At 43.0% G+C, this 24,162-nt stretch overlaps 1 protein-coding gene across 1 annotated transcript in view; it reads left to right on the top strand.

Moving 5' to 3' along the window:
• Window positions 1–24,162, top strand: part of tmc1 (transmembrane channel-like 1) — a 90,682-nt gene that overhangs the window by 43,740 nt on the left and 22,780 nt on the right. The window contains exons 7-12 of the mRNA XM_068029010.1: window positions 1,644–1,788; window positions 9,914–10,108; window positions 13,340–13,519; window positions 13,620–13,775; window positions 19,810–19,938; window positions 20,083–20,150. Of these exons, the coding sequence (XP_067885111.1) occupies window positions 1,644–1,788; window positions 9,914–10,108; window positions 13,340–13,519; window positions 13,620–13,775; window positions 19,810–19,938; window positions 20,083–20,150 (873 nt within the window). The remainder of the gene's footprint in view (window positions 1–1,643; window positions 1,789–9,913; window positions 10,109–13,339; window positions 13,520–13,619; window positions 13,776–19,809; window positions 19,939–20,082; window positions 20,151–24,162) is intronic.

The following is a 24,162-nucleotide window of genomic DNA, read 5'->3' on the forward strand; positions in this document are numbered from 1 at the left end:
TCCCCGACATGTTCCCGCCTTCTCTCTCTTTTTCTGGAATCGGCTTCTGCATGGTGACAGCAAACCACCTGGCAGCAGCAGGAAGCCAATTAAGCTTGTTAAGTGGGCAATTAGCAGCAAATTTACAAGGGTATTGCAATTTGACACTGTTGCATGGGCCCCACTCTGTTTCAGAAACTTGACTACTCAGAAGAGGCAGCTGCACAGCAGGTGGTCAAAGTGGCATGAAAATAAGGTGAAATCTGACCATTTAGTGGAGCAAACGGCAAGCCTAATGACATCCACTGGCAGAGGCTTGCCATTGTAATAGCAGCTCCTGGAGACTGCTCCCACAAACGGTATTGTGGGTGCAGAGATGGCTGCCAGTTTCCTTAGCCTTTTCTCACAGCCATTTCACTCCTGCCTCCTTTGAGGCTGACACTTCAGTAGCAGACTGATACTTCAGCCACTGTGAAGGCTTTTTTGATTGGCTTTCTATCCTCCTCAACCCTCCTGCCATCCCTAATTGGATGACGAACCCGGAGACGGTCTGCTAATTGGTCACCTTCCAGAAAATTAACCCAGAAGGTGCGCTGCTCTGATGGCTGGGTTAATGGACCCATAAATGATCCTGACTACTGAAAATATTCTGTATCTGGAAAATTCAACCCAATGTTTCCATTTGTGAGTCACTCCAAAACTAGAGGTTATCAAGATAAGATAGTTAGTAATAAATCCAATAAAGAATTCAGAAGGAATTTCTTTACTCAAGAGAGTGGAACAAATAACGACAACATTACAAGACCAGTGAAATCTTGCTCTCTGTATACATAGTGAACTTTCCAGAGTGATAAAACACACTTTTGTTTTCAGAAGATAAACAGCAGCCAGAAATTATAAAGCAGCAACTAACCTGTAAGTATTGCTTGATCCCTTTAAATAGCACTGGTGAAGAGGCCTTGATGCCGGTTTGCACCATGTTGTGCTGTGTGAGTTTTGCATGTGGCGAGTGAAGCACTGAGCCATTCAAAAATCAAGAACTGGTCCTGCAATGTTGCCCAAGTGTTGCTACTGCCACCACTGCAACCTCCATTCCCAATATGGCAGCAGAGGACTTCAGTTGGAAATGTGCACGTGCTTCCTTCCCATCATATTGAGGGCTAAGCAGGCCCATGAGTATCTTAAAAATGGGTGCTGTATCTCAGAATTTCTGGACCACTATTTTGTGGGTGCACATTGAAGTTTAGCCTGACCTTTACAGTCACAAGCAGTGTTTCCATACCCTGTTATGGTACTCGAGTTGTGGCTGCAGCAGGTGACATAGCTTGGTAACAAGCTCCTTGGTGAAATGATTCTTCCGAGGAATATTTGCCATTTCATAAGTCACTGCATGTGTACACCCAGGACGGTCCATTAGTTCTGTGTGTTTGTCTATTATCCCTCTGTACTGACACATCACAAATTAAATGAACTGAAGTTAATGGAGGCAGAATGGGTCTTCTTACTTTCATCCTGTAACACCCAAATGACCACAGAAGCAGTTTATTGTGACTAGACAGTATTACATCACCTAATGCATATTTCTTTGTTTCTTTGAACATGATAATAAATTATCTACAATACAACATTAAGATAAAGTTCTAACACTTCCATCTACTCCTCAGAATGGCAAGCAATGCAAATGAGGAGGGTGGCGGCGATGACACAAGTTTTAACTTTAGTTGGAAGATGTTTACAAGTTGGGACTACTTGATTGGCAATGCAGAAACTGCAGACAATAAATTTGCTTCCATCACAACGAGTTTTAAGGTACTGCACTACTTTGCAGGTGTTATTTATGCATTTTTAAAAATTCCATTGGTGAATATTAGTACTTAGCATATTACTTCAGATTTCAAATTATTCTCTTTGGTGAATAGATTTTTGTAATGGTCCATTCAGTATATGTTAAAGTATGACTATAGTGAAGGCAAATTATTTAATTTGTCAGTGCATTATGTTAATAGTCCATGGAGCTGGTTAATGTGACAACATATGTGTGGAAGGAGAAAAGGCTATTTGGTCTATCAAGTCCATGACCTAACAGATAATATATAGTTTGTGCTGTCAAAGACTCTATCCATCCTACTCAATTGCCTGAGGAAAGTAACGGTCCATAGATGAAACCTCCAAAAAGGCTGTGTGGAATTGATTCCAAGGTAAATGAACAAAACACCAAATATGGTCCTTATTATTTAACTCCAATCAATTACATTCTACCTATGATTCATTTATAACCCCCAAAGCATCCATATACGAATATACGAATATACAAACATACGAATTAGGAGCAGGAGTAGGCCACTCAGCCCATCGAGCCTGCTCTGCCATTCAATAAGTTCATGGCTGAACTGATTACTCCACATTTCCACCGACCCCTGATAACCTTTCACCCACCCCACTTGATTATCAAGAGTCTAATATCTACCTCTGCCTTAAAAATATTCAAGGACTCTGCTTTCACCGCCTTTTGAGGAAGAGAATTCCAAAGACTCACAACCCTCTGAGAGAAAACATTTCTCCTCATCTCTGTCTTAAATAAGTGACCCCTTATTTTTAAACAGTGACCCCCTAGTTCTAGATTCTCCCACAATGGGAAACATCCTTTCCACATCCACCCTGTCAAGACCCCTCAGGATCTTATATGTTTCAATTACTCTTCTAAATTCCAGCGGATACAAGCCTAGCCCGTCCAATCTTTCCTCGTAAGACGACCCGCCCATTTCAGGTATTCGTCTAGCAAACCTTCTCTGAACTGCTTCCAACGTATTTACATTCTACCTTAAAGAAGGAGGCCAATACTGTACACAGTATTCCAGATGTGGTCTCACCCGTAAACCTGAAGCATGACCTCCCTACTTTTGTATTCAATTCCCCTCACGATAAATCCTTCTTCTTTGGCCTCCTTATCTCGAGAGACAATGGGTAAGCGCCTGGAGGTGGTCAGTGGTGTGTGGAGCAGCGCCTGGAGTGGCTATAAAGGCCAGTTCTAGAGTGACAGGCTCTTCCACAGGTGCTGCAGAAAAATTTGTTTGTCGGGGCTGTTACACATTTGGCTCCCCCCTTGCGCTTCTGTCTTTTTTCCTGTCAACTGCTCAGTCTCTTCGACTTGCCACACTTTAGCCCTGCCTTTATGGCTGCCCGCCAGCTCTGGCGAACGCTGGCAACTGACTCCCATGACTTGTAATCAATGTCACAGGACTTCATGTCGCGTTTGCAGATGTCTTTAAAGCGGAGACATGGACGGCCGGTGGGTCTGATACCAGTGGCAAGCTCGCTGTACAATGTGTCTTTGGGGATCCTGCCATCTTCGATGCGGTTCACATGGCCAAGCTATCTCAGGCGCCGCTGACTCAGTAGTGTGTATAAGCCGCGATAATTGATAACATTCTATTAGCTTTCCTAATTGCGTGCTGTACCTGCACACTAACCTTTTACGATTCATACACGAACACATGCAGGTCCCTCTGCATCTCAGAGCTCTGCAATCTCTCACCATTTAGGTAATGTGGGTCTTTTTTATTCTTCCTGCCAAAGTGGACAATTTCCCACTTTCCCACATTATACTCCATTTGCCAGGTCTTTGTCCACTCACAACCTATCTATATCCCTTTGTCCTCTTCACAAGTTACTTTCCTACCCATCTTTGTATCATCAGCAAATTTAGCAACCATGCCTTCGGTCTCTTCGTCTAAGTCATTTATATAAATTGTAAAATGTTGAGGCCCAGCACAGATCCCTGCGGCACACCACTCATTACATCTTGAAAACTAGAAAATGACCCATTTATGCCTACTCTCTGTTTCCTGTTAGCTAGCCAATCTTCTATCCGTATATATATATATATATATATATATATATATATTCTATTCTTCAAACCTAGCCTTATTTTAAAGACTGTATCATGTATACACCGAGGAGAGGGACATGACGGATGTTGAGGTTAGGGACATATGTTTGATTACTCTAGGTCAAGTCGGCATAAGGAGGGAGGAAGTGTTGGGTATTCTAAACGGCATTAAGGTGGACAAGTCCCCAGGTCCGGATGGGATCTATCCCAGGTTAGTGTGGGAAGCGAGAGAGGAAATAGCTGGGGCCTTAACAGATATCTTTGCAGCATCCTTAAACATGGGTGAGGTCCCGGAGGACTGGAGAATTGCTAATGTTGTCCCCTTGTTTAAGAAGGGTAGCAGGGAAAATCCAGGTAATTATAGACCGGTGAGCCTGACGTCAGTGGTAGGGAAGCTGCTGGAGAAGATACTGAGGGATAGGATCTATTCCCATCTGGAAGAAAATGGGCTTATCAGTGATAGGCAACATGGTTTTGTGCAGGGAAGGTCATGTCTTACCAACTTAATAGAATTCTTTGAGGAAGTGACAAAGTTGATTGATGAGGGAAGGGCTGTAGATGTCATATACATGGACTTCAGTAAGGCGTTTGATAAGGTTCCCCATGGTAGGCTGATGGAGAAAGTGAAGTCGCATGGGGTCCAGGGTGTACTAGCTAGATGGATAAAGAACTGGCTGGGCAACAGGAGACAGAGAGTAGCAGTGGAAGGGAGATTCTCAAAATGGAGACGTGTGACCAGTGGTGTTCCACAGGGATCCGTGCTGGGACCACTGTTGTTTGTGATATACATCAATGATTTGGAGGAAAGTATAGGTGGTCTGATTAGCAAGTTTGCAGACGACACTAAGATTGGTGGAGTAGCAGATAGTGAAGGGGACTTTCAGAGAATACAGCAGAATATAAATAGATTGGAGAGTTGGGCAGAAAAATGGCAGATGGAGTTCAATCAGGGGAAATGCGAAGTGATGCATTTTGGAAGATCCAATTCAAGAGTGAATTATACAGTAAATGGAAAAGTCCTGGGGAAAATTGATGTACAGAGAGATTTGGGTGTTCAGGTCCATTGTTCCCTGAAGGTGGCAACGCAGGTCAATAGAGTGGTCAAGAAGGCATACGGCATGCTTTCCTTCATCGGACGGGGTATTGAGTACAAGGGTTGGCAGGTCATGTTACAGTTGTTTAAGACTTTGGTTCGGCCACATTTGGAATACTGCGTGCAGTTCTGGTCACCACATTACCAAAAGGATGTGGATGCTTTGGAGAGGGTGCAGAGGAGGTTCACCAGGATGTTGCCTGGTATGGAGGGCGCTAGCTATGAAGAGAGGTTGAGTAGATTAGGATTATTTTAATTAGAAAGACGGAGGTTGAGGGGGGACCTGATTGAGGTGTACAAAATCATGAGAGGTATAGACAGGGTGGATAGCAAGAAGCTTTTTCCCAGAGTGGGGGATTCAATTACTAGGGGTCACGAGTTCAAAGTGAGAGGGGAAAAGTTTAGGGGGGATATGCGTGGACAGATCTTTACGCAGAGGGTGGTGGGTGCCTGGTACGCGTTGCCAGTGGAGGTGGTAGACGCGGGCACGATAGCATCTTTTAAGATGTATCTGGACAGATACATGAATGGGCAGGAAGCAAAGAGATACAGACCCTTAGAAAATAGGTGACATGTTTAGATAGAGGATCTGGATCGGCGCAGGCTTGGAGGGCCGAAGGGCCTGTTCCTGTGCTGTAATTTTCTTTGTTCTTTGTTCTATGTCCTCTTTCACTTCGCTTTCCTTTCATCACAACAAGCTCAGTTTTGCACAACTTAACAACTTGACTACTTAAGAGATTTAAATCATGCAATTATCCTTGTCATTCTTCTTTGAACGCTGTTTAATGCATCAGTGTCCATTTGCTGGATACATATTACAAATAATATTCTAAATGTGGCCATAAAAAGTAATATGATGTTAAAATGAACTTAATCCAAACTCCTTAAGAGCCATTAATAATGTAAATGACAGGTCTCAGGTTGATTGAATACTTTTTGAAAATTCGTACAGATCACATCGACATCCAATTCTTTACCCCCTTTTCCAATCAATACCCATTCACTGTTGTTTTCATATGTCCTGCTGTAATTTGTTTTATTCTAAACATATTTACGTTAAAAGTTATCTGATATTTCGTATCTTAATTCGTTTAGGTCTCTTTGAATATTAGAAAACCTTATGGGGTAGAAATTTTTCTATGATCACATGCAGCGTACACCAGGAAGTCCCAAGGTCAACCCTGAATTGGGCTTCAGGCCTCATTTCAATAAATTTCATGCCGCTTATGGGCAGCGACCCTTAGGTAAATTAGATGGGTGTAGACAGCAGGAGGGAGGCCAATTGCAGTTGTCAGTGACCATTCAGAGTGCTGCAGATCTGGGAGAAGCACTCCTGCTCCTCTTATCTTCACATGAATTTAAAAAGATTCAGACTTACTTTTTTGGTGGTGACCAGGTAAACCTGAGTAGAGCAGTACTAATGCCTGCTCCATTCAGGGCAGCCTGATTTCTCTGAGAGGTCCTAAAAGAGGTGCTGGGCTCCTCATTAGCATATGCAAGGGTTCAAGTGCTATTTTAAGTGCCCAAAAACAGTCCAAGGTCAACATGGCATTGGGTGTTTTTAAAGCATCATCAGGTGCAGGCCATAGCCCAATAACATTGGTCATTTTTGGCCCCAATTTTCATCTGGGAATTGGGTGCAATGACTAACAATTTCTCCCCCAATATTTCTAAATGTGCCCTCCTCCATATCATTTATAAAGAAACCCAAGACAGATCCTATGGAACTTCTGATCCTAGCCTGTTCCACTTATCAATACTCTCTAACTATTGACCGGAACCATTTCTAATTGTATTTTTATATTAGGAGCCCATAGAGTACATAACTAACAAGTTTCATATTATAGTAACCAAAATTATCAAATTTCAATTCGTGTATGAGTGAATATACAACATCCTTTGCATCTTTTTCAATATCAGTATGATACCGAGGTTAATTGGGCTAAATTATGAGGACGGGTACAGAAGATTAAAGGGTAATGCGAGGATTTGATAGGGTAGATAGAGCTAAACTATTTCCTCTGGTGGACAGTTCAAAACAAATTTGCATTACCATAAGATTAGAGCTAAGACGTTCAAGGGTGATGTCAGAACAACAAAGAACAAAGAACAGTACAGCACAGGAACAGGCCATTCGGCCCTCCAAGCCTGCGCCGATCTTGATGCCTGCCTAAACTAACACCTTCTGCACTTCCGGGGCCCATATCCCTCTATTCCCTTCCTATTCATATATTTGTCAAGATGTCTCTTAAACGTCGCTATCGTATCTGCTTCCACCACCTCCCCTGGCAGCAAGTTCCAGGCACTCACCACCCTCTGTGTAAAAAACTTGCCTCGCACATCCCCTCTAAACTTTGCCCTTCGCACCTGAAACCTATGTCCCCTAGTAACTGACTCTTCCACCCTGGGAAAAAGCTTCTGACTATCCACTCTGTCCATGCCGCTCATAACTTTGTAAACCTCTATCATGTCGCCCCTCCACCTCCGTCGTTCCAGTGAAAACAATCCGAGTTTTTCCAACCTCTCCTCATAGCTAATGCCCTCCAGACCAGGCAACATCCTGGTAAACCTCCTCTGTACCCTCTCCAAAGCCTTCACGTCCTTCTGGTAGTGTGGCGACCAGAATTGCACGCAATATTCTAAGTGTGGCCTAACTAAGGTTCTGTTCAGCTGCAACATGACTTGCCAATTTTTATACTCTATGCCCCGACCGATGAAGGCAAGCATGCCGTATGCCTTCTTGACTACCTTATCCACCTGCGTTGCCACTTTCAGTGACCTGTGGACCTGTATGCCCAGATCCCTCTGCCTGTCAATACTCCTAAGGGTTCTGCCATTTACTGCATACCTCCCACCTGCATTAGACCTTCCAAAATGCATTACCTCACATTTGTCCGGATTAAACTCCATCTTCCATTTCTCCGCCCAAGTCTCCAACCGATCTATATCCTGCTGTATCCTCTGACAATCCTCATCATTATCCGCAACTCCACCAACCTTTGTGTCGTCCGCAAACTTACTAATCAGACCAGCTACATTTTCCTCCTTCTTCTTTGGCCTCCTTACCTCGAGAGACAATGGGTAAGCGCCTGGAGGTGGTCAGTGGTGTGTGGAGCAGCGCCTGGAGTCGCTATAAAGGCCAATTCTAGAGTGACAGGCTCTTCCACAGGTGCTGCAGAAAAATCTGTTTGTCGGGGCTGTTACTCAGTTGGCTCTCCCCTTGCGCCTCTGTCTTTTTTCCTGCCAACTGCTAAGTCTCTTCGACTTGCCACACTTTAGCCCCGCCTTTATGGCCGCCCGCCAGCTCTGGCGAATGCTGGCAACTGACTCCCACGACTTGTGATCAATGTCACAGGACTTCATGTCGCGTTTGCAGACGTCTTTAAAGCTGAGGCATGGACGGCCGGTGGGTCTGATACCAGTGGCGAGCTCGCTGTACAATGTGTCTTTGGGGATCCTGCCATCTTCCATGCGGCTCACATGGCCAAGCCATCTCAAGTGCCGCTGACTCAGTAGTGTGTATAAGCTGGGGATGTTGGCCGCCTCGAGGACTTCTGTGTTGGAGATACGGTCCTGCCACCTGATGCCAAGTATTCTCCGGTGGCAGCGAAGATGGAATGAATTGAGATGTTGCTCTTGGCTGACATACGTTGTCCAGGCCTCCAAATCATTTATATATACTACAAACAGCAAAGGTCCCAGCACTGATCCCTGCGGAACACCACTAGTCACATCCCTCCATTCAGAATAACACCCATCCACTGTTACCCTCTGTCTTCTGTGACTGAGCCAGTTCTGTATCCATCTTGCCAGCTCACCTCTGATCCCGTGTGACTTCACCTTTTGTACCAGTCTGCCATGCGGGACCTTGTCAAAGGCTTTACTAAAGTCCATATAGACAACATCCACCGCCCTTCCCTCATCAATCATCTTCGTCACTTCCTCAAAAAACTCAATCAAATTAGTAAGACACGACCTCCCCTTCACAAAATCATGCTGTCTCTCGCTAATGAGTTCGTTTGTTTCCAAATGGGAGTAAATCCTGTCCCGAAGAATCCTCTCTAATAGTTTCCCTACCACTGACGTAAGGCTCACTGGCCTATAATTTCCTGGATTATCCTTCCCACCCTACTTAAACAAAGGAACAACATTGGCTATTCTCCAGTCCTCTGGGACCTCACCTGTAGCCAATGAGGATGCACTTCATCATACAACAGGTAGTGAAAATCTGGAACTCTCTCCCTCAGAATGCTGTTGAGGCTAGGGTAATTGAAAATTTCAAAAACTGAGATTGATAAGTTTTTGTTAATCGAGAGGATTGATGGTTATCGAACCAAGGTGGGTAGATGGAGTTAAGATACAGATCAGCCATGATCTAGTTGAATGGCAGATCGGAATCAAGGGGCTGAAATGGCCTACTCCTGTTCCTAGGTTTCTATCATAATTACACACTTGTGTTTAAGATCAATATCTATTGCTAATAGTATTCTGTACAGATATTTGTTTGAGTTTAACTAACAAGAACAACCTCTGCTTGATGCTTTGTTTATTCATTATCTTTTTCACAAATATCGAACAAAGCTTTTTCTTGCATGTTTTATCCATGATTATTACTAATACAAAATGCAATAATGAAAAATCTCACCAGATGATCTCTAGGCCTAACTACTGCAAAGTAATTTATTGTGCTGTATTTGATGCTTGGCTCATGCAGGACACCAACTGCATCGTTGTACTGAGTGATCTTTTGATAAGGCACAGACGTTTTATAAAATTGTGGAAGAATGCCTCGATTTTTTTGTACTCTGTGTTGCTCTGATGGATCATTTAGCCTAAATATGTAGCTAAAGTAACATAGTCCAAAATTTGCATGCCATTAATTGTTTGTCCTGCAGATGGATACTTTATTAGATATTCACAAATGACTTAAAAAAAATTTAATTTGAACACAGGAGTCCATTCTTGAAGAACAAGAGAATCGGAAAGAAGGAAATATCCACTTAACCAGATTCTTACGAGTTCTTGCCAACTTCTTGGTGCTCCTCACTCTGGCTGGAAGTGGCTACCTGATTTTCTTCGTTGTCAGAAGGTCTCAGAAATTTGCACAGGAGGGACTGGACGACTATGGATGGTGGGAAAGAAATGAAGTTAGTGCACGGAGTTGTTTCCACAACTATGGGAACAAATTGGCATATAGAATCAGTTACATAAATCTAGCTGTAGTTCGAAATACACATTTTAATTATTTTGAGTGGGGCATTACTGAAACTTCTTTGGGCCAATGGCCGCCTTCCTCGTGATGGCCTTGGGAAACAGCAGTAAGTGGGGGAAGGAATGGAAATTCTCTGGGTACCCGAACCTTACTCCCCACACTCCCATCTATACTTAAAAGGACAGAGAGGCCACCAGTGTTCCCATCAGGGCAGGGAATGAGAAATGCAGATTGGGCAGCGGGTTAGCAATAAGCTTCACCACTTGCATTTTCCTTCACTTTCTGCCACAATTCCACTCTACTTCGCATGGGGCATGAAGTCATCCAGACCTAAATCCATTATTTGCAGAACTGCCCCTTAGCTATGGTGGAGGCATTATACATTTCCCTCACTTCCAGTGCAATTTACTGTAAAACCAACATTTTCAAACTAAGTCCAAAATTCCGATCCCCACAGATATATCTGCCAGCTTTTTCTTGACCAAACCTCAGAATTTCACTTCAGTCTTTTATGCAGAGTATACAAATATTTGATGGTTGGGGTAGATGTGAGGGAAAGAATTGGGTCAGATTTTGGAAAGAAATCCACAAAGGGAGATAAATAAAATAGACAATTATAAGTGAGAAGATTGTATGAACAGATAACTACTGGATTGCTCCAGGGATCAGATACATACATACATAAATAACAGTAGAAAAAAGTTTAATATGATGTTGTAGGGAATTTGGAACAAGATATGGAGGCACATCACTGTGACAATTGTCAATCTAGCACTGCACATATACAGAGGAATGACAGATTCGACAAATATCAGTAAAGCCAAATGAAACAGCATATTTTTCTCAAGAAAATACAGGCAATTTGAAGCTGAATAATCTGAACTAGGTAAAAACTTAAAATATTTTCTTTTCTAAATTTATTTGAATCAACCAGTCTCAGATTAAGTTCTTTTTTCATTAGTTTGTTAGGAGCTCATTCTCATTAACTACAGATACTTGGTGTAGATTCCGGAATTGTTCTGCATCAGAAGTTGGAATTTCTGGCTCAGTATTCTTGAAAGTTGAATTTTGATGTGTATTGTTCAAACTCAATTAATGGGCTGAATTTTATTAGCGTGCCGTACATTGCTTTGAAATTGGTGGACTTCAGGCGTGGATGCGGTGTTGCTGAGCCGCCGCGATATTTCGCGCGGGGTCTCATTTAAATGGAGGGGATGGAGTGGCTGCCCTGATGATGTAGAGGGGCCGGCCACTCCGTTCCCGGCAATGGTGTCCGGTGCCACCGTGCAGGCATCGGCACCGTTTTTAAAGGGCTGCAAGCACTGAGCTAAAATTTTAATTTTTAAAGTGACGTAACTCTGGAATTTGTTACAAAAAATAATTAAAAGCTGGAGGCCCTTTCCCAACCCCTCAATGTTTTTTTCATTGCTCTTTATGACAATCGTTATCTTTATTCGCACCCTGAACTTTCCCCTCCCAACCTCGTTACATTTGCCCTTCAACCCCTGCTCACTATCCCCACAGCCAATAAAAAAGGATTTCCCCACTCCCCACATCCTGCCCCGAAAGTTTCAGTCCTCCCCCCTCCCACCATTGTCTTGCCTCGGAACTCCGAATGGAGTTCTGAAGGCGCGCGAGTTGCGTCTGACGGCAGTAAAATTGGCGTGGGATGGCCGCCGGGACAAGGTAAATTGATTTGTATGTTTTAAAAATTAATTTTAATATTTAAATGAAGACCCCACTCCGAGGCCTCGCTGCCACTGCTAACATGTGGCGGGGCATCTTGGCATCGGGGGTCGTGGCGGGCTGCTCCCGCAAGTATTTTATAGGCCCCCCCACCACGACCCCCAATGTCAAGGGGATGGTAAAATTCAGCCCAATATATATGAAAATTAGAATATTATTGCTCAATCATATTAAACTTGATCAAACACAATTGTTGGTTACATATGGCCCAGAGAATTGATAGTGCGCACTTCTGTGTCAGGGTAAGAATGAATAATATTCAGAAGAATAATCACCTCTTAAGGGCTCATTTATTTTTGTTTAAATCGAGACTACCAATGTATAACCTAATTGGTGGTGATTTTGACCTTGTGTGACAGTGTAAAATGGGGGCTATCAGATCAGCCAGCTGTTTCCTCGATTTTCATTTTCATTGAAATGCAATTAGGGAGAAATGTACAACTAATGCAAAGAGGCAGCTGATGCCATTTCTGGGGATGGACAGCCCTCTCCTTGTGATTTGGTGGAGGGGGGGGAGCGGGGGGGGTGGGCTGCCCTGGCTATTTAAATGAGCCGCCGCGCTTAAGATCGCAGCAGCTCTTTGGCGTGTGGCCGCATGGCGGGCCACCATTTTTTGAGCTCGCCGCCGATGACGGCGGCGGGCTCTTAAAATCCAGCCCTCTGTGTGTGAATAATGAAATGCCTTTCTACAATCTTAGGTTGCTATGGGGTTGTAGGGGGATTTAAATTTTAAAGGGCTAACTAGCTGAGTGCAATCAATTGCAGTAGACAAGGCGAGAGATTCAAAATGAGTTTTATTTCCTATTTCAAACATTTGTCCCTTCTGTCAGGTCTTGCAGCCATGCTACATCACAATTCCCTGCAACAACCCTGTCACAACACAAACACCACAAAGGGACAGCTAAAATTATCATAACAACTGTGACACAAGAAATCGATCAGGATCAGGAGTTCAGGCACATGGCAGGTGGACATCCAACCCCATCAAAGTTATTCCAACATTGTGGCTAACACAAAATATGCACCCTAATGGTTTCAGCATTCATGGAAGACCTGTATGCTTTTCTTTGGAAATTTTCACATTCTGCCACTCTGGGGAAAGAATCACTCCAGTTACTATATGTGGTGACTTCATAAATGCATTAAAATAAAGTATTAGGATCTCTTTGCACAAAAACAAAGTTTTCAGATGATAAAATGAGTGACAAAAACTTGCTCCTTGATACAGTGCCCCGTTAAATTTAGTTGCACTTAAAAAAATCTAATAGTAAAAGATCTATTTAGAGTATCTTGATATTTGTGACCTCTTATGCTTTCCTTCAAAAAAACTGAAATGTCATACTGCTGCTTCTCTATTTATTTGATTAAAATTTGTGCGATGTTATTAAAATTTGTGTTAATCTTATGTGGTTTTTATTAGGTAAATATGGTCATGTCGCTGCTGGGTATGTTCTGTCCAATGTTATTTGACATCATTAGTCCTTTAGAGAACTACCACCCACGAATTGCACTCCAGTGGCAACTGGGCCGCATTTTTGCTTTGTTTCTTGGTAACCTCTACACATTTATTATCGCTTTATTGGATGAAATTAATCTTAAGGCAAGAACATTGCAATAATTATGCATCATGCCTTCACATACAAAATAATATTTTAGCCTGAAAAATTCTATATCTCTTCACATTGCTTCTTTGATTTCAGCTTGAAGACGAAAAGATTGTTAGATATAATATTACTATCTGGGAGAAGAATCTTTATAACGGAACCTGGTTGGAGAACTCAACTGCACGTCCTCCATTAGATGTAGATCCTGCAGTTGTACCCAGAGGGCCTTGCTGGGAGACCATGGTGGGGCAGGTATTTATTGATAAAAAACATTATTTATTACATTAGCCATTACAACACCAAAGCTTCTACAGTTTGAAACTAGATTCCCAAGATCTCTAATCCCAAGATCCAGCACTAAGTTAATTCATTGGAGTAAGTTTTAATTTTCAGGTGACTGACAAGCAGAGTGTGCCAATCCTTTGCTTGGGCTGGGAGCAAAGAGGACAAAATGTTTTGAGGCCTGGGCCTCATTTAAATAGAACCATTGAGCTGTCCATCTCAAAGAGGTGTGCCAGGGCAGTTTGCTGGAATATGGTCTACAGTAAGATAGGCTTTGGGACAGGGGGTTGGAGATCACGGGGTGGGGGTAGGGTGACGGGTAGGGAGAGGTGGTAAACCTGAGGTGGCAGCACCCCAGATTATTTTAAACTTATCTTTTTCAGTCCTCATTTGTGTACTGGCAGTAGAAATGGTGAGGTTGTGCACAGTTCACATCCTGCCCAGTTTTCCCCCAAAATGACAATTAGGCTCCTATTTATGTAATCGGACCATTCTTTGTAGATGAAGAAATAGGAGCTGGAGTAGGCCATCTGGCCTTTCGAGCCTGCTCCACCATTCAACAAGATCATGGCTCAAATCCACCTTCCCACGCTATCCTCATATCCCTTAACTCCATTAATACTGAAAATTCTATCAAACTCTGTTTGATAGTAGGCAGGGAGCAGATGATGAAAGCAAAGGGACTGGTGGTCTGAGGTGTATTTGTTTTAATGCAAGAAGTGTAATAGGTAAGGCAGATGAACTTAGGGCTTGGATTAGTACCTGGGAGTATGATGTTATTGCTATTACTGAGACTTGGTTAAGGGAAGGGCATGATTGGCAACTAAATATCCCAGGATACCGATGCTTCAGGCGGGATAGAGAGGGAGGTAAAAGGGGTGGAGGAGTTGCATTACTAGTCAAAGAGGATATCACAGCTGTGCTGAAGGAAGGCACTATGGAGGACTCGAGCTGTGAGGCAATATGGGCAGAACACAGAAATAGGAAGGGTGCGGTAACAATGTTGGGGCTGTACTACAGGCCTCCCAACAGCGAGCGTGAGACAGAGGTACAAATATGTAAACAGATTATGGAAAGCTGTAGGAGCAACAGGGTGGTGGTGATAGGAGATTTTAATTTTCCCAACATTGACTGGGATTCACTTAGTGTTAGAGGTCTAGATGGAGCAGAATTTGTAAGGAGCATCCAGGAGGGTTTTCTAGAGCAGTATGTAAATAGTCCAACTCGGGAAGGGGCCATACTGGACCTGGTGTTGGGGAATGAGCCGGGCCAGGTGGTTGACGTTTCAGTAGGGGACTACTTTGGGAATAGTGATCACAATTCCGTAAGTTTTAGAATACTCATGGACAAAGACGAGAGTGGTCCTAAAGGAAGAGTGCTAAATTGGGGGAAGGCCAACTATACCAAAATTCAGCAGGAGCTGGGGAATGTAGATTGGGAGCAGCTGCTTGAAGGTAAATCCACATTTGATATGTGGGAGGCTTTTAAAGAGAGGTTGATTAGCGTGCAGGAGAGCCATGTTCCTGTGAAAATGAGGGGTAGAAATGGCAAGATTAGGGAACCATGGATGACAGGTGAAATTGTGAGACTAGCTAAGAGGAAAAAGGAAGCATACATAAGGTCTAGGCGGCTGAAGAAAGACGAAGCTTTGAAAGAATATCGGGATTGTAGGCGCAATCTGAAACGAGGAATTAAGAGGGCTAAAAGGGGTCATGAAATATTTTTAGCAAACAGGGTTAAGGAAAATCCCAAAGCCTTTTATTCATATATAAGGAGCAACAGGGTAACTAGAGAAAGGATTGGCCCACTCAAGGACAAAGGAGGAAAGTTATGTGTGGTGTCAGAGAAAATGGGTGAGATTCTAAATGAGTACTTTGCATCGGTATTCACCGAGGAGAGGGACATGACGGATGTTGAGGTTAGGGACAGATGTTTGATTACTCTAGGTCAAGTCGGCATAAGGAGGGAGGAAGTGTTGGGTATTCTAAAAGGCATTAAGGTGGACAAGTCCCCAGGTCCGGATGGGATCTATCCCAGGTTACTGTGGGAAGCGAGAGAGGAAATAGTTGGGGCCTTAACAGATATCTTTGCAACATCCTTAAACACGGGTGAGGTCCCGGAGGACTGGAGAATTGCTAATGTTGTCCCCTTGTTTAAGAAGGGTAGCAGGGATAATCCAGGTAATTATAGACCGGTGAGCCTGACGTCAGTGGTAGGGAAGCTGCTGGAGAAGATACTGAGGGATAGGATCTATTCCCATCTGGAAGAAAATGGGCTTATCAGTGATAGGCAACATGGTTTTGTGCAGGGAAGGTCATGTCTTACCAACTTAATAGAATTCTTTGAGGAAGTGACAAAGTTGATTGATGAGGGAAAGGCTGTAGATGTCGTATACATGGACTTCAGTAAGGCGTTTGATAAGGTTCCCCATGGTAGGCTGATGGAGAAAGTGAAGGCGCATGGGGTCCAAGGTGTACTAGCTAGATGGATAAAGAACTGGCTGGGCAACAGGAGACAGAGAGTAGCAGTGGAAGGGAGTTTCTCAAAATGGAGACGTGTGACCAGTGGTGTTCCACAGTGATCCGTGCTGGGACCACTGTTGTTTGTGATATACATAAATGATTTGGAGGAAAGTATAGGTGGTCTGATTAGCAAGTTTGCAGACGACACTAAGATTGGTGGAGTAGCAGATAGTGAAGGGGACTGTCAGAGAATACAGCAGAATATAAATAGACTGGAGAGTTGGGCAGAGAAATGGCAGATGGAGTTCAATCAGGGCAAATGCGAGGTGATGCATTTTGGAAGATCCAATTCAAGAGTGAACTATACAGTAAATGGAAAAGTCCTGGGGAAAATTGATGTACAGAGAGATTTGAGTGTTCAGGTCCATTGTTCCCTTAAGGTGGCAACGCAGTTCAATCGAGTGGTCAAGAAGGCATACGGCATGCTTTCCTTCATCGGATGGGGTATTGAGTACAAGAGTTGGCAGGTCATGTTACAGTTGTATAGGACTTTGGTTCGGCCACATTTGGAATACTGCGTGCAGTTCTGGTTGCCACATTACCAAAAGGATGTGGATGCTTTGGAGAGGGTGCAGAGGAGGTTCACCAGGATGTTGCCTGGTATGGAGGGCGCTAGCTATGAAGAGAGGTTGAGTAGATTAGGATTATTTTCATTAGAAAGACGGAGGTTGAGGGGGGACCTGATTGAGGTGTACAAAATCATGAGAGGTCTAGACAGGGTGGATAGCAAGAAGCTTTTTCCCAGAGTGGGGGATTCAATTACAAGGGGACACGAGTTCAAAGTGAAAGGGGAAAAGTTTAGGGGGGATATGCGTGGAAAGTTCTTTACGTAGAGGGTGGTGGGTGCATGGAACGCATTGCCAGTGGAGGTGGTAGACGCGGGCACGATAGCGTTTTTTAAGATGTATCTAGACAGATACATGAATGGGCAGTAAGTAAAGAGATACAGACCCTTAGAAAATAGGCGACAGGTTTAGATAGAGGATTTGGATCGGCGTAGGCTTGGAGGGCCGAAGGGCCTGTTCCTGTGTTGTAATTTTCTTTGTTCTTTGTTCTTTGTTCTAGATCACCTCTCATTCTTCCAAACCTTAGGGAATTTAGGCTTAGTCTATCCAATCTCTCCTCATAGGACAATCACCACATCCCAGGAACCATTTTAGTGAACCTTCGTTGCACTCCCTCTAGGCCAAGGTGGTGCTTCCTCAGGTAAGGAGACCAAGAGGAGACCAAGATAGTTCTCCAGATATGGCCGCACGAAGGGCCCATATGAAAGGGATTCCCACCTGAAACAGACAGGCGCTTTGGATGCCCAGTTGTATACTTCTTTAAAAATGGTTGTGGCAAGATCATAGCATTAACAGGGGGTAAGCCTACTGACCCTATTCGAGGTCTTTAGTGCTCCATTAATACTGATTGTCCAAATGAAATTGTCCCTGTTAAGCTTAAAGAACTAGCATTTCCTCAATAAATATTAGAGAACCATATCTTAGAAATGTACCTCTCTATGTAGTGTCCTTGTTGTCAGAGGGTTGCTAATCATAGCTTATGCCACAATATCACTACGGGGCAAGGACAGGAGGCAGGCCCCAAGAACTACCTGAGCCGATATGGGGATTGAACCTGCGCTGTTGGCATTATTCTGCACCACACTCTAGCCATCAAAGCTAACTGAGCCCTCTTGTCAGAATTTTCAGTATAGGAAGAAGACAGACTCGTTGTCACAGCTCTTTCCTGGAACAATTCTCTAATGTTAAAAATAAGTATTTATACAAAAAAGGGCATTCAAAAAAAATTATACATTTTACAGCAACATGATTTGCCGCAAAAGTCCACTGGCTGCAATCGTAGTTGTTACACTGGGATCACACCTGCCAATATGCTTTAGTTGGAGTTTACAGAACAACAGAAGAGCACCTCATTTACACTGGTGCAGCATTTGCCTGCCCCATTCTATAGGAAAATCCAATGCCAGCCTGCCATCACAAAATACTTAAAGGTGTGATTTGTTTCAGCAAATCATTTAGAAAGAATTTTGAATAATGCATGTAGGAGATTTCTTACAGAATAATTAAATCTTACCTTTGGGAAGGACCAATCTGTGCTAACTTGCAATACTATCTGCTATGAATGTAACTGAGATCTATTCTATGCTACTAATGTTTGTGACCAACAGGAACCCAAAAGTGAAGTGCAAATGTTGGTTATATGAATAGAAACATTATCTTATGCTGAAAAAAGTGGAATATATTTGAAATAAATGACATTATGGAGAACAATTATAAATGAGGCAGATTATTTACCTTCTATGCATAAATCATAAAGAAATTTTTTGGCAAATATGAACACTTTGGCTGGGATTTTGTGCGTCCTCCTGAGGCGGGGTCCGAGGTGGGGGGCACGAAGTATTGTGATGAGAGGCAGGGGGGTGGGTGGGTGGTGTGGGTGGGGGGCGGCAGCGCAGAGGGCCCATCGCCTCTCTGACCCCAAGTGATTTTCCTAGCGATGGGATAGGCCGACGACAATCTTCATGCCTAGAGGCCAATTGAGACCCTTAAGTGGCTTATTAATGGCCAATTAAGGGCCTCTACTGCTGCTGCTGGGATCTTACCAATGGGACTCCGTCGCACAGGGAGGAAGACTTGTAATATGAGGCGCCCTTCCTGCGGGCTTGGGGGGTGTGTCCCTCCTTCATGGGCAATTTGTGGTCCATGGAGGATGCCCACTGGGAACAACTTTACCCCCGGGTCCCCCCTTCGTACTGAACTGTGCGACCACCCCACCAACCCTCCTTGCCAGGGTCTTCTGGACTGGCCCGGGTGACCTCGCCTCACCTACCTATGGTCTGGCATTCCAGCGCAGTCTGGTTCCGAGGCCTCCGCAATATCAGCAGTGGCCACCACTCCCCAAGGCACTGCCGATACTGTTGAGCTGTTGGCCCTCATGGGGGACGAGGATCCCGGCTCCTGAAACTTTGATTTAAAAAGACAGGAGGATCGCTCCTGGGGGGCATGAAGAGACAGAGGTGGGGTTCTCCCCGTCTTTTCAGCCTGGGTTTGGGAGCCCAGCCTCCAGTGCAAAATCCAGCCCTTTGTGAAAGATAATATAAGTACAAGTAATCCCACCTTTCCAAATATTTCTCCTATCGGATTTATATTAGTTATCATCAGGAATTTCTCCTCAAATTTTTTTAAAATAACATTTACATCATAGAAATGGTCCAGAAATTTCATAAACACCTGAGAACATTCAAGGTTCTAAGGATAATGCTGTAATTCTTGTTTGAAAACTGTCTTCAATAATAAAAAATTGATACAAATAGAAGATTTTAATTTTCATTTTACTTAAACTATCAACTCTGTCTGATCTTATATAATGGAAGACATGTCTGAATTTATGAAATAAGTAATTGTGATAAGTGACTGAGGTTTTATTGGAGCCTGAGAAATGTAACTGTGTTAAAATGCATTTCTACTTTCTCACAGGAGTTTGTGCGGCTCACTGTTTCAGATACCTTAACGACAGTCATAACTATACTGATTGGAGATTTTCTCCGTGCTGTTTTTGTCAGATTTGTTAATTACTGCTGGTGCTGGGACCTGGAGTATGGATTTGTAAGTACTAACTAATTATGGTCTTTATATGCAGATGCACACATCATGCATATAATTACTAGAGTACAACGCAATATGAGCAAATGTAATTTGTAATAATTGCTTGAAATAAATCATTGAACAAAAGTAATTATTTTTGTCTAGCCCTCCTATGGAGAATTTGATATCAGTGGGAACGTTCTGGGTCTGATCTTCAATCAAGGCATGATATGGTGGGTGGAGCATAAAGGTAACACTTAGATTATTTTCAGAGATGTTCATAATTCTTCTGACCTCATGCTTCACATGGTCCTCATGAGGAAACTGGAAACTGGAAGCCATGGGAGTCTATGATCAAATCCTGTGTACTCCAGCTCCAAGATCCACATATGAAGAGAAATAAGAGAGTCACTGAAGTTATCTCTCTTAAAAGAGAAATGTGGCAGGTTTTGTCACTCCTCCTATTTGATATTTTCATCATTGATGTGTTGAATGACATCATAAATAATGGTTTCAGAGTATCTGAACTGGGAATTTCTGGAACAACTGAGATGTTCCATTTTGCACATGGTACTGTGCTGTTGGGGACTGAATAGGTAATTTTCAGATTTTGTGTTGGCCTGATCATTCTGGAGCTCACATTGGAAGTACAGGTGTCAAATGAGTATGATTTTATGAAATTGCTAATTATCCCATAGTCATCCATTATTCTTTAAATAGTTCACTGAACTTTAAATTAGCATTTGCTGTCTCCTTTAGTTGAGGAAGGGGAGAATGGGATGGCAGAAAGTCTTAGATTGTGGATACCTGTACAGTTACAGTCAATACGTTCCCATGATTGTCAAGAGGGAAATTTCTGTGGAGTGATATTGACATCATCCAACAGATATCAACAGCTTGGAAAAGTTGTTATATTATGAACAATAGATAAGAGCGACGTGTTTGGATGATAGTTGATTACCCTAATCTAAAGGCCTAAATTATCTCGGATGATAGCTTCCTTCCCTGATGTAATTTTTCAAACTCAGTGTGTGTGATGAACCAAGCAACAAAAGAAGCTTATCTTATGATACTAAATGATAATGTGGAAAACTGGAAAGAATCTTATTCTAGTGCTGACTAAATTTTAACACTGTCATTAAATTGTAGAAGGTATCAATACTTATATTCTTCAGGTAGAATTAGACTTTCTGAGATTGAACTAAACATTTGCATATTCCCAATAAACAACTATAACTGGCCTGTCTGATAGAGTGGTCAATAAACTTAGAATTTGTTATAAACTATTGCTATTCCTACTAACCATATTTCCTCCACTAGAGTCAGGTGAGGTGATATTTCATCTAGAAATAAGTACAAGGTTTCAAATTTTCCCTTCCCTCCAACACTGATGATAATAAGATAGCAATGGGGCTCAACAAATGTCTTCAATTAGCAACAACAACAACTTATATTTATATAGCACCTTTAACGTAACAAAGTATGACACCAAACCATAAAAGGAGATGTTAGGTCAGATGATCAAAAGTTTGGTCAATGAGGTGGTTGGAAAAGTGGGGTGGAGAGGCGGAGAGGTGTAGGGAGGGTGTTCCAAAGCTTGCGGCCTAGGGAACAGAAGGAGCAGCCATCAATGGTGGAACGATTAAAATCAGGGATGCACAAGAGGCCAGAATTAGAGGAGAGCAGATATCTTGGAGTGTGGGGCTGGAGAAAATTATTGAGATAGGGAGGAGCGGGCCATAGAGGGATTTGAAAACAAGGATGAGAATTTTAAATTCAAGATGTTGCTTGACCGGGAGCCAATGTAGGTCAGTGAGCACGGGAGTGATAGGGGAACAGGACTTGGTGTGAGTTAAGGTACGGACAGGAGAGTTTTGGATGACCTCAAGTTTACGGAGAATTGGGAGACCAGCCGAGAGTGCATTGGAATAGTCAAGAGGTAACAAAAGCATGAATGAGGGTTTCAGCAGCAGATTAGCTGAGACAGGGGCGACGTATTGGAAAAGTATTGGAGAAACTCAAGGGACTAAAATCTGACAAATCTCCAGGATCTGATGTCCTATGTCCTAGGGTTCTAAAAGAGATAGAATTCAAGAAAGGAGGGAAAGAGAATACAGGGAACTACAGGGCCTAACATCAGTCAATGTGAAAATGCTGGAATCTATTGTTAAGGAAGTCTTAACAACGCACTTAGAAAAGCACAGTATGATTAGAACAAATCAACATAGTTTTACAAAAGGGAAATCCTGTTGACAACTTTATTAGATTTTTTTTGAGGGTGTAACTAGTAGGGTAGATAAAGGGGAACCAGTTGATGTAGCATTTCTGTATTTCCAAAATGCATTGAATAAGGTGCCACACAGAAGGTTAATTGGCAAGATAAGGGATCATGGAGTTGGGGGTCATTTATTAGCATGGTTAGATGATTGGTTAACAGACAGGAAGGAATGAGTGGGCATAAAGGGGCATTTTCAAGATGGCAGGCAGTAAATAGTGAAAGGATCAGTGCTGGGGCCTCATCTATTTACAACCTATATTAATGACATAGATGAAGAGACAGAGAGTAATGTATCTAAGTTTGCTGATGATACAAAGGGAGGTGGAAAGGTAAGCTGTGGGGAGGACATAGAGATGCTGCAAAGAAATATAGACAGAATAAATGAGTGGGCAACAAGGTGGTAGATGGAGTATAACGTAGGGAAATGTGTAATTATGCACTTTGGTCATAAGAATAGAAAAGCAGAATATTTTTAAAAGGTGTGCAACTTGTAAGTGTCGATGTGCTTGTACAAGGAATGCAGAAAGTTAACATACACATATAACAAGCAATTAGGAAGGCAAATGGCATGTTGGCCTTTTTTGCAAGGGGATTGGAGTAGAGGAATAAGGAAGTCTTGCTACAATTGTACAGGGTTTTGGTGAGACCACCTCTGGAATACTATGTGCAGTTTTGGTCTCCACATTTAAGAAAGGATATACTTACACTGGAGGCAGTGCAGCAAAGGTTCACTAGATTGGTCTCTGGGCTGAGGGGGTTGTCCTATGATGAGAGACTAAGTAAATTGGGCCTGTATTCTCTGGAGTTTAGAAGAATGAGAGGTGATCTCATTGAAACATAAAATTGTAAAAGGGCTAAATAGGGTAAACACTGAAAGATTATTTCTGCTGGTCGAGGAATCTAAAACACAAAGGCACAGTCACAGGATATGGAGCCGATTTACTACAGAGATGAGGGGAAATTACTTCACTCAAAGGATTGTGAATCTTTGAAATTCTCTACTCCAGAGGGTTGTGGATGCTCCATCGTTGAATACATTTAAGGCTGGGATGGACAGATTTTTGGTCTCTCATGGAATCAAGGGATATGGGGAGTGAGTGGGAAAGTGGAGTTGAATCCTAAGATCAGCCATGATCGTTTTGAATGGCGGCACAGGCTCGATGGGCCATATGGTCTACTTCTGCTCCTATTTCTTGTGTTCTTGCGAAGCTGGGCAATGTTACAGAGGTGGAAATAGGCAGTCTTAGTGATGGCATGAATTTGAGGTCAAATGCTTATCTCAGAGTCGAATGTGACACCATAGTTGTGAACAGACTGGCTTAATCTCAGACGGCACAGTGCAGCACAGTGGCGCAGTGGCTAGCACCGCAACCTCACAGCTCCAGTGACCTGGGTTCCATTCTGGGTACTGCCTATTGGGAGTTTGCAAGTTCTCCCTATGACTGTGTGGGTTTCCGCCGGGTGCTCCAGTTTCCTCCCACAGCCAAAGACTTGCAGGTTGATAGGTAAATTGGCCATTGTAAATTGCCCCTAGTGTAGGTAGGTGGTTGGAGAATGGTGGGGATGTGGTATTAATGTAGGATTAGTATAAATGGGTGGTTGTTGGTCAGCACAGACTTGGTGGGCCAAAGGGCCTGTTTCAGTGCTGTATCTCTAAATAAATAGACTGTTGCCAGGGAGGGGAATGGAGTTGGTAGCTAGGGACCCGAGTTTGGAGTGGGGACCAAAAATGATGGCTTCAGTCTTTCCAATATTTAATTGGAGGAAATTTCTGCTCATCCACTACTGGATGTAGGATAAACAGTCTGATAATTTAGCAACAGTGGAAGAGTTGAGAGAAATGGTGGTGTGGTAGAGCTGAGTGTCGTCAGCATACATGTGAAAACTACCACTGTGCTTTCGGATGATATCACCGAGGGGCAGCATGTAGATGAGAATAGGAAAGGTCTGAGGATAGTCCTTGGGGC

The sequence above is a fragment of the Heterodontus francisci genome, chromosome 4 (assembly GCF_036365525.1).
Source record: "Heterodontus francisci isolate sHetFra1 chromosome 4, sHetFra1.hap1, whole genome shotgun sequence".
Taxonomy (NCBI): Eukaryota; Metazoa; Chordata; class Chondrichthyes; order Heterodontiformes; family Heterodontidae; genus Heterodontus; species Heterodontus francisci.